This window comes from Schistocerca piceifrons, chromosome 4, assembly GCF_021461385.2.
Source record: "Schistocerca piceifrons isolate TAMUIC-IGC-003096 chromosome 4, iqSchPice1.1, whole genome shotgun sequence".
NCBI classification, from domain to species: Eukaryota; Metazoa; Arthropoda; class Insecta; order Orthoptera; family Acrididae; genus Schistocerca; species Schistocerca piceifrons.
The window spans coordinates 582,319,437-582,330,252 of record NC_060141.1 but is presented as its reverse complement, the minus strand read 5'-3'; the positions used below and the strand labels follow the sequence as shown (position 1 = coordinate 582,330,252).

The window sequence follows — 10,816 nt, the reverse complement described above, 5'->3', positions numbered from 1 at the left end:
AGCAAACACTATTACTGTCCTATCGGGCGCTATTCACGTGTGTCCCTTGAGATGCCTCATGGTGTTGGCTATGGTTCTGCTGATCCCATTGACAACGTATCCCCATGCCGAGTGTAAAACCTTCCAGTGTCGAATTCAGATACTTGCTGCTAAGTGTTTCTCCTTACACAAGTCACAACACTGTCTTTTCATAAACAAATAACATTTAGATACAATTTCTGACAAATCCACTTCAATATCATACCTCATTTATAGCTGCGTCACTCCTATATAACTTCCACAGTTGCGTTGTAATGCTGGTTATTATTCGTATTAAAATATGTACTACATTTCACGGCAATCTGACGTTTATTAATTCTGCCTTATTATAGTTTAAATGGCCATCAGCGTATATAATTGATGGATGCAAAACCTAATGTACGAGGGTAATGCCGAAAGTAAGGTCTCCTATTTTTTTATAAGTACATAGACCTGTTTAATTCTACAATGGTTTACATGAGTTTACAGCTTGAGCATTTAGCTATTTTTCGACATAATCATCATTTCTGTCGATGCAAATTTGTAGACGCTGTGGCAGTTATTGTATGCCCATGTCATACCAGCTCGCCGCCATGCTGTCCAGAAAGTTATAAACCTCTTCTTTCACCCGTCGTCGGAGCTGAGTCGCTGTGACCACAATTAATGCTGACAGGTACTGTGAGACTCTGAAAAAACTCAAACGGGCAATTCAATACCGGAGAAGAGGAATGTTGAGCAAGGACGTACACATTCTCCATGACAACGCTCGCTCACACATCGCTCGGCAAACCGTTGCTCTCCTGCAACAGTTTCAGTGGAACATAGTCACCTAGCCACCCTACAGTCGCAACTTGGCTCCCAGTGATTATCACCTGTTCCGTAGGTTCAAAGAACATTTGGCCGGAAAGCGATTAGCTCCGACAACGAGGTGAAAGAAGAGGTTCATAACTTTCTGGACAGCATGGCGGCGAGCTCGTGTGACGTGGGCATACAGAAACTGCCACAGCGTCTACAAAAATGCATCGACAGAAATGGTTATTATGTCGAAAAATAGCTAAATGTTCAAGCTGTAAACTGATGTAAACCATTGTAGAAATAAACAGGTCTACGTATTTATAAAAAATAGGAGACCTTACTTTTGGGTTTACCCTCGTATTTTTAAACGACAGGCAACAACACTATGGAGCGTGTACACGATATGTGAATAGAAGGGGCGTTCAATGAGCTATGCACTACATCCTTTTTCCTCGCCAGTATCATTTGAAAAAATGGGGATTTTTTCGTGGAACATCGTGGAATATTTCCCTTGAACTCCTATAGTTTCTCGAAGTTCCGATACATGGCGACGATACGTAGCCTTCGAAATGGCCTCTGTAGCGGAGGTGCGTTTGAATGAGAGAGCTGTCACTGAGTTTCTTTTGGCGGAAAACCAGAACATCACAGGTATTCAAAGTCTCTTGCAGAGTGTCTACGGAGACCTGGCAGTGGGCAAAACCACGGCGAGTCGTTGAATGAGGCGTCTACCATCATAGCAACAATGTCGCGCAAACCTATCCTATCTTCCGCGTGTCGACTAGCCGCTCACAGCTATGACTTCATCAATGTTGGAATGTGCGAACTCATTCGAGATAATCGACGGATCACTATCGAACCCCTCGCTGCTCAACTGGTCTGTGTTGGTAATACTGACACACTCGTCCACCAGTTTGAGTACTCAAATGTGTGTGACCACTTGGTTCCTCGCCGCCTAACAAAAGACCATAAAGAGCAGCGAAGGACTATCTGTACCGAATTGATTGGGCATTCCGAGACTGATCGTGACAATTTTTTTGTCGAAAATCGTCACTGTCAATGAAACAAGGTTGCATCACTTCGAACCCGAAACAAAACGGCAGTCTAAGGAGTGGTGGCCCTTCACCTCTTCTGAAAAGAAAAGCTTCAAAGACGCATCATTAGCTAGTAAAGTCATGGCGACGATCTTCTGCGACTTTTAGGGGGTTATTCCGTTTGATGTCTTCCCTCATGTTGCAACGATCAACTCTGAAGTGTACTGTGCTTCTCTCACGAGGGGACCTTCTGGGAGGTATATCGCGTTATGAGCTCCCACTTCGCCTGCTTATAGTGTGGGTAGGCACCTATCACACTCTAAAATTTGTAATTTTTCCTCCTATCTATGTAATTATGTAGTTCTCAATTCGTTCGAGCAATCAATCATTCATAATAGGAAACACAGTCATAGTTCAGTCACTCAAAATTATTCAGAAATTTTACTTGTTAAAATGAAATCAGGCGATGATTCTTCTTCTCTGCAGGCTCATGCTTTGCTGCAGTCTGCTAATCTGTACAAATAAAACGCCTCGTATTTGCTGGAGCGTTGTATAATCAGTCGGGAAATCTCAGATCAAGCGGATATTTGGATTTGATGAAGTTTAACCTTCCGAAGAAGTAATGGAGCTCCTGGATTATTAAATGCAGGTTCGTATCCAGTCTTTCGGAAGTTCCCCTCTGATTAACAACTACGCAATATATAGATGAATATCATTAATTCTCAAATGTCAAATACACACCTTTTGTATGAAGGAGCAATATATATTTCCCTTTTAATCATACAATTTCGTATCAGTTATGTTTTATCATAAATCTCAATATTCAGATTACAATTCTTCAAACAATGCTCAGGCTAATCGGCACGAAGGTAATCTCGGAAGCTTTTTTCTAATAACCACCAGAGAGAACGCTACAAAGAATAATTATGCGCTCATGTCATAGCTATTGTATGAAACTACTTTGTGCATGGATTCTGCGAGTATGAAGATAGAAAATTAGTAAACGTCATTCAAGGGTAGAATTGTATCAGAATAATTCATCGAATATAAAGAGATATTACAAATTGTAGGCGCCAATGCGACCTCGTTTTTTGAAATATTGCCTGTTAAAGTTTCGACAGCTCTTTATATACAGAAAAGTTTCACTATTCTGGCAAGTGAGCGAGTAGCCGTGTGACAGTTCCGCTTGAGACGCGACAGCGACCGGTTGTGCCGGTGCTTCCGCGTAGTCGTAGCGCCGCAAGCCGTGGGTATAGAAATTCTTTGATTGTGAGCTGTGATATTCTCAGTGCTTCTTCACTAGCGTCGTAGAGGAACACGATTCTGAGATTAAACACTTCCCCTGGCCTCTTACGGATTTATGGACAGCCCTGCGGGATACATGGTGTCAATTTCCTCCAGCATTACTTTAGGCATTACTTGAATCCAGGCCACGTGTCGTGTTGCGGCACTTCCGCGTGCTTGCGTGGGTCCTACATGAGATTAGGCAGGCCTACCAGTTCCGCCGGCCGGAGTCGCCGAGCGGTTCTAGGCTGTACAGTCTGATGACCTCAGAAGTTAAGTCTTATAGAGCTCAGAGCCATTTGTACCAGTTCCTTTGTCTCTGCAGTGTAATAACTTATTGCAATTACATTGAAGTTTATAAATAATGGAATTGTAACCAAACATATTCACATGTGAGCTCTTTTTTTTTCTCGGGTGATGATTATTTTGCGTTAACTTCAAGATGGCCGAGTTCAGAGGTTAGAGCAGGGACCCTAAGAAACAGTGCTGGCACTACAGACAGAGGATGATGCTTTCGCAAATGCAGAAGTCACACACAAAAGTGAACGAAAAAAGAAATAACTTTAAATATTGTTTGTAAATGAATCTGAAAACAATTTTTTCGGATTAACATGGTTAATAAAGATCCCGACTGCAGCAATTAAATACACTTATCGCAAGGAAAGGATACAGCATGAAACAGAAATAAAATTTACAATGCAATGAATGGCGTTTTAGGCATACTTGTATAAAAACATTTGAACCCATGCGGGCATTCGCTTTTCATTGTCTTGATCTTCTGTTTGATTGTCTGATTCTTTCTAACAACTGATGTGGCTGTATTAATGATTACTTCATCGACCGTGGGACTGTACTGTAATATGAATGTCTTTCGAAGTAACACAACAGCCAGCGGTGTTTCCACACAAAACAATAGAGCAATAAAGGAGTTACACTTAAAGCATTTAGCACGAAAATACAGGGCTCCTTCAAAGAGAACAAACTATCTGAAATGTAAATTCGTCGTTTTATCCAGGCGTTTTCGATGATTCGGCAGGGCGATTCTTTGAAACTGTTCGAAACTCCCAATGATATGCTTGCTTTGTCCAATGTAGGTGGTGCTCTCAGGGAAGATTTGTAGCTGGGGCTGAGTAATTATTTCCGTTCCCTTCCCGTTTTGTAGCATCCAATTGCAAGCAACGTAAATTTTACGAGCAGCGATCAATAACAAAGATTTTCTTCTGTTCTTCTAATAGTAGACCTACCGGTAGACATTGTAGGTGACTTTCAAGAAGTGCCAGGAACTTAGCATCAGTTATTTTAGTCACGTATTGCACAATAAAAAAACTCAGAACACTTAAGTGTACGACAGTAACGAAGCAGACGACAATGGCTACCTCGCGCAATACGATGTTGGCTGCAGCCAAAAAACACATCAGTGCCGCCGAAGCCTTCCGACGTCTATCGACTTCTGCCCATTCAGGACTAGGGAGAGGTCTGTCAATTAAAAGTTAACACATGCAGCGAGTTTCGATATTATTCTCCCCGTATTTCTCAATAAGAGTCGCAGATATTATTTCAACACACAAAAGAAATTATAATTTAAATTAAATGTTTTACTTTATAAGCTCGGCAGGTTTTAAGTGAGAGAAATTTAATCATTCGTTTCTGTTTGTTCCATGCCGACCGCTACGGTCCAACGAAACGACACTAACGTCAACTGACCGTGAATGATGGAAACTAGAAAGAGAGACAAGAGAGTCAGCGACAGGTTACTTACGCGGTATCTGCTACGTTATAAAACTGTACAGCGATCTTTGGTTTTCAGTTATGACCACAGTATGACATATAGAGCCGCGTCGATCACTGCAGTGAAAATTATTACTGTCTGACAGTTCGTGCGACACTCACGCCCCCAGCGGCGAGAAAGCAGCCGGAAGATTAATGTTTGTTTTTAATTATTTTTCTAGTTAATTAGAGAAATATTTATTACATTTTTGCGTTCCAAGCATTAGTAAATAATCAAGAGACTTGAATGATCATGAAAAACATGTAAAGACAGCCGAATGTCCCTGATTCAGTGACAAAAGCTCATAACTTAACGATGAAGAAATACTTTCGTATATGCGTATAATCACAGCTTACTCCGCTGAAAACAAGAGAATATAAACTCATGTTTCATGCATGAAAAGAATACATTTCTTTTGTTGTCTTCTTATTATGATATGCGTAGCAACATTGCAGGGAGCTTAATGTTTCGCACAGTCTTACAGTTCACTCGACTTTCTAATATATAAATATTTTGGTAAATGTAATTACTTTTGCTTCAAAGGCGGATATGTTACAAGATTCTTGCCATTTGTGGCTCAGATGCAGCAAGAATGGTGGAATTTGTTTCTTCTGTGTTTGGAAACAGTTTCATTGCTTTTATTCTATTATTATTTCGTCTGTGTGGTTTTTTCTTCAGCTACAGTTGTAGGACATCTGCTCCGTTAAGCAATGTAGGCATTGCACTCCACAGACGTATTCTATGTGCCACATTCACTGATTTGACTGGAACTGTAGTGAAGAAAATCTCACGTTTTTGAGCAGATATACAGCGCCTTTCTGCAAACGGCGAGGTCTTCTACAGTTTACTAGCAGTTTTTTTGTTCTTAGGGAACACGACATTTCCCAGTAAATATCTATAGCTTACAAGAAAATCGTCAATAAACTGTTGTGTGATGTAGCAATTGACGCCTCCTAAGAGCGTTAGTAAACCTAAGAAAGACAAATTTGGCGTCTTCTTGTTGTTGTTGCTGCAATTCATTACGCTACAGACGCCCACTTTTGTAAAAAACATTCTACAGATCAATACAAACAATTATGATTCACTTTCACTTTCACAATATTTCTCCGATCTCAACAGTTTAACTTCCTTTCCACTTGGAGCGCTGCAAGCACTATGGGTAACAAAAAAGCGCTGGAGTGTTGCTACTGTTATATTAGACAGTGGATATGACAATGATATATAGCTTCTGTGATATCCTCAGGTTGTAAAGGGAGACATTCAATGAAAATTTAAAAATTATTCAGAAATGTCAAGATGCATCTTATAACTGATTCTGTACTGCAGTATAGTGTATACTGTATTATTGAAAAGATCTTTCTTTTGGTTTCGAGATTATTTCTCGATATTTTGAAAAAATCATTGCGGAAAAATGAGTAAAGAATTTTTGTTTTGCTGAGACAATGGATGCATTGCACTTACATCGGGCCGACGTTGACTTTCCTTTCCACATAAGAGCGTAGCTTTTTGACATTTTTCATGTAAGTAATAAAGCTTCACGATACATGAATGGAAATATAGCCTATTTTGTAGCAGTGGTAGTACAGTGTTATTATGCAGTTATAGTAAGATTTTGCTACGTCGATGCTTTCTGTTAACACCGACACCCAATTTTTTTACTATAATCTTGATATTTGTAGCAGTAGTTGCCTCTTAGCGTGTGACACCGGAGTTGTAAATATACACTCCTGGAAATGGAAAAAAGAACACATTGACACCGGTGTGTCAGACCCACCATACTTGCTCCGGACACTGCGAGAGGGCTGTACAAGCAATGATCACACGCACGGCACAGCGGACACACCAGGAACCGCGGTGTTGGCCGTCGAATGGCGCTAGCTGCGCAGCATTTGTGCACCGCCGCCGCCAGTGTCAGCCAGTTTGCCGTGGCATACGGAGCTCCATCGCAGTCTTTAACACTGGTAGCATGCCGCGACAGCGTGGACGTGAACCGTATGTGCAGTTGACGGACTTTGAGCGAGGGCGTATAGTGGGCATGCGGGAGGCCGGGTGGACGTACCGCCGAATTGCTCAACACGTGGGGCGTGAGGTCTCCACAGTACATCGATGTTGTCGCCAGTGGTCGGCGGAAGGTGCACGTGCCCGTCGACCTGGGACCGGACCGCAGCGACGCACGGATGCAGGCCAAGACCGTAGGATCCTACGCAGTGCCGTAGGGGACCGCACCGCCACTTCCCAGCAAATTAGGGACACTGTTGCTCCTGGGGTATCGGCGAGGACCATTCGCAACCGTCTCCATGAAGCTGGGCTACGGTCCCGCACACCGTTAGGCCGTCTTCCGCTCACGCCCCAACATCGTGCAGCCCGCCTCTAGTGGTGTCGCGACAGGCGTGAATGGAGGGACGAATGGAGACGTGTCGTCTTCAGCGATGAGAGTCGCTTCTGCCTTGGTGCCAATGATGGTCGTATGCGTGTTTGGCGCCGTGCAGGTGAGCGCCACAATCAGGACTGCATACGACCGAGGCACACAGGGCCAACACCCGGCATCATGGTGTGGGGAGCGATCGCCTACACTGGCCGTACACCACTGGTGATCGTCGAGGGGACACTGAATAGTGCACAGTACATCCAAACCGTCATCGAACCCATCGTTCTACCATTCCTAGACCGGCAAGGGAACTTGCTGTTCCAACAGGACAATGCACGTCCGCATGTATCCCGTGCCACCCAACGTGCTCTAGAAGGTGTAAGTCAACTACCCTGGCCAGCAAGATCTCCGGATCTGTCCCCCATTGAGCATGTTTGGGACTGGATGAAGCGTCGTCTCACGCGGTCTGCACGCCCAGCACGAACGCTGGTCCAACTGAGGCGCCAGGTGGAAATGGCATGGCAAGCCGTTCCACAGGACTACATCCAGCATCTCTACGATCGTCTCCATGGGAGAGTAGCAGCCTGCATTGCTGCGAAAGGTGGATATACACTGTACTAGTGCCGACATTGTGCATGCTCTGTTGCCTGTTTCTATGTGCCTGTGGTTCTGTCAGTGTGATCATGTGATGTATCTGACCCCAGGAATGTGTCAATAAAGTTTCCCCTTCCTGGGACAATGAATTCACGGTGTTCTTATTTCAATTGCCAGGAGTGTATTTCACAGCATGTGGCTTCTCTCTAAAGCCACAACATAGAAACTTCAAGAAAAAAGATATCGCTCATGCGACACGCATCAGAATAAGTCTCTGTTTCACCGATCATTTCCACGTTGGAATTTATATTTTCCACCAGCAAACTCAGTTTATTTCGGATACAAGTCTCTTGACCATTCGTATCCTGTCGACCGAACTTGAATATGACTTATTTAAAACTGTGCATTGTTAGCTTCCCGATCGAAGCTCGATTCACGCGGTTACCATTGTACTATTATTACCGACGTAGTAGCTTTACAGAATGTCAAAATAGCATGTGGTGTCTCAGAAACTAAATGTGTTGGATATTGCTAGTTACGTTTAATGATATTGATGAAAGATGCGGAAAAAAAGCAATCAAGAATATATGCAATGCTCATCTCCTTAATTTTCGTACATAACATTCCATCTACGAAAAGCTCTCCCAGAAACAACCATTTGAGTTTTAGTCCATAAAGTGAATTGATTACGATTTGTCTTCCTAGTGCAAACATTTCCTTTCTTAAATTTGTGATCATTGGCTTTCTTGAGATTTTCGTTACAGGTAAATCTTAATTTATCACTGAAGAGTGACAAATTAACTGTTTAAGACAATTTCGCTCCATGTCATTTGACTTCGTTACAACAGAATTAATCAGTAATGCATGTGCATTTGTAGTAATAACTAAAGTGGAAATTCAGGCCAGTTAGTTTCTTCAGAGATAATTTTTATCCCTTCTCTGGTCATGATACCTCAGTCAAAATGTTTTTGTTTTAATAGAATTTGGCAGGTGCACTTTTTATTATCTTCTCCATTATTTTTGAAGGAGGATCTTATTATTGGGTAAAAAAGTTGTTTTTGAAAGTGAAGTTCAACAACTATGCTGTTAATAAACAGTAGCTGTGAAACTTCTATTTCCAAAATAAATAAATAATTAAAAATAAAAACGTGTAAAAGTACTTTATCAACTCTAGACCCGAAAATAATATTCTCCTTCTAAAACAATGGGGAAAATAATTGCAAAAATGGAATTTTTCAATTAAACTCTTTTTTTGAAGGAGAATCTTACTAGGTGTTTCGTAGTTGACTTCTACTAGACTGTAGCTATGTAATTTCCATTTAAAAAAAAAAAGAATAAAACTTTTATTAGCTATAGACCTGCAAATGAAAATAAGGGTTAACATAAAAAAATTATAGAATTTTCAATGAAGTTCTATTGAAATTAAGTCAGGTTGTCGTCATCTCCACAAATGGGTCTGACACTAATATATATTCCCGCTTTACTTTTCAGCATTCTGTAATAAATTCTAACTGCTTCCTTTACGTTTGCGTTAAGGGAAAGAGGAAACCTGAAATATTCTCCATCTCTGTTAAGATACTACGACTGACGAAAGGCCTTCGTTGCTAAATCTATACAGTCTGGAACCGCGCGACCGCTACGGTCGCAGGTTCGAATCCTGCCTCGGGCATGGGTGTGTGTGATGTCTTTAGGTTAGTTAGGTTTAAGTAGTTCTAAGTTCTAGGGGACTTATGACCACAGCAGTTGAGTCCCATAGTGCTCAGAGCCATTTGAACCATTTTAGCCATTTTGCTAAATCTAATGCATAATGTATCTAAATGTAACCTGCTCAGTGATAAGTGTAAAAACAGATTAAGAGATTTTTTTATGCTTTCAGAAATGTGTATTTCTGTTCATGATTTTTTGATGCATTAAAAGGTTTCTTATTCAGTGTTGCATTAATAATCGGAAAACCTAAAGAGAAATCTCTCTTTATTCCAGAAAAACATGTAACATATACAAATTATCGGTGAGTACTGGTTCATTTTATCCATAGTTATCAGCAACATATTGGCCGAAGACGCGCACGGCTTCGAAGAATGGCGTCACCAAGTTGAGGATGTCTGACGCTGGAGGATTGAAACCCTGGTTGCCGCCACCGGGAAGTTCGATGGTGTAGGAGAGGGCTACTCCGCCGACACCCTTCGTCCAGTCATCACTGCCGCCAGCCGCTGCGTCTGTAGAAACAACGTAAGCTACAGTGTGGTGACTCAGTAACAAAACGAACATGGAACATTGTGCATTTGCAATTGCAAAGCAGATATTTTACATCTATAGCTATACTACTAAAAAACTGTAAAACCGTCATGTCTGTCTGTTTGCCTATTTGAACAACCTAATCTCAAAAAATACTAGACTAATTATCATGAGGTTTTCGCCGGTGGCTTGAACGTGGCTTGGGACTAGGTATAAGGTTTATTTAATCAAAATAGGAACACGAAAAATATATCGTTATCTAATGTTTCATCTAAGTACGTCGTCTCTGTGTGTTTTTTTCTGTTCGAACACACTAATCTACAAAACTAGACGAATTTTCATGGGGTTTTCACATGCAACTTGACTGTGGCTTGCGGCAACATGTAGGCTTCATTTAATCAAAATCTGGACATGGAATAAAAGATATCACAATTTGAGGTTATATCTAAAATTATCACCTCAGCTTAATAGTTGATGTTTAACCATCAAGGCGTAGTAAACCAAACAACCAACAGATGGTGCCGTTAGTTTCGTAGTACGCCAAAAAACCAATGAATCCTCCTTCTCATTTTTTTTAACCTCACCAACAGATGTATTTTCCGAATTTTACTTCACTCCCAGTATTAAGCACCGGAATCCTGTCTTTACGAAATTACTTGGCTAGGATATACGGATTTATTGATTTCGCTTTGTATATTAAAACGTGACATTTCTCTGCTTCTT

At 41.4% G+C, this 10,816-nt stretch overlaps 1 protein-coding gene across 1 annotated transcript in view; it reads right to left on the bottom strand.

Annotated features, from left to right (window-relative positions):
• Positions 1 to 9,883: 9,883 nt before the first annotated feature.
• The window catches only part of LOC124796027 (carboxypeptidase B-like), a 60,862-nt gene continuing 59,929 nt past the window's right edge, over positions 9,884 to 10,816 (bottom strand). Inside the window, exon 9 of the mRNA XM_047260111.1 lies at positions 9,884 to 10,074. Within this exon, the coding sequence (XP_047116067.1) occupies positions 9,884 to 10,074 (191 nt within the window). The remainder of the gene's footprint in view (positions 10,075 to 10,816) is intronic.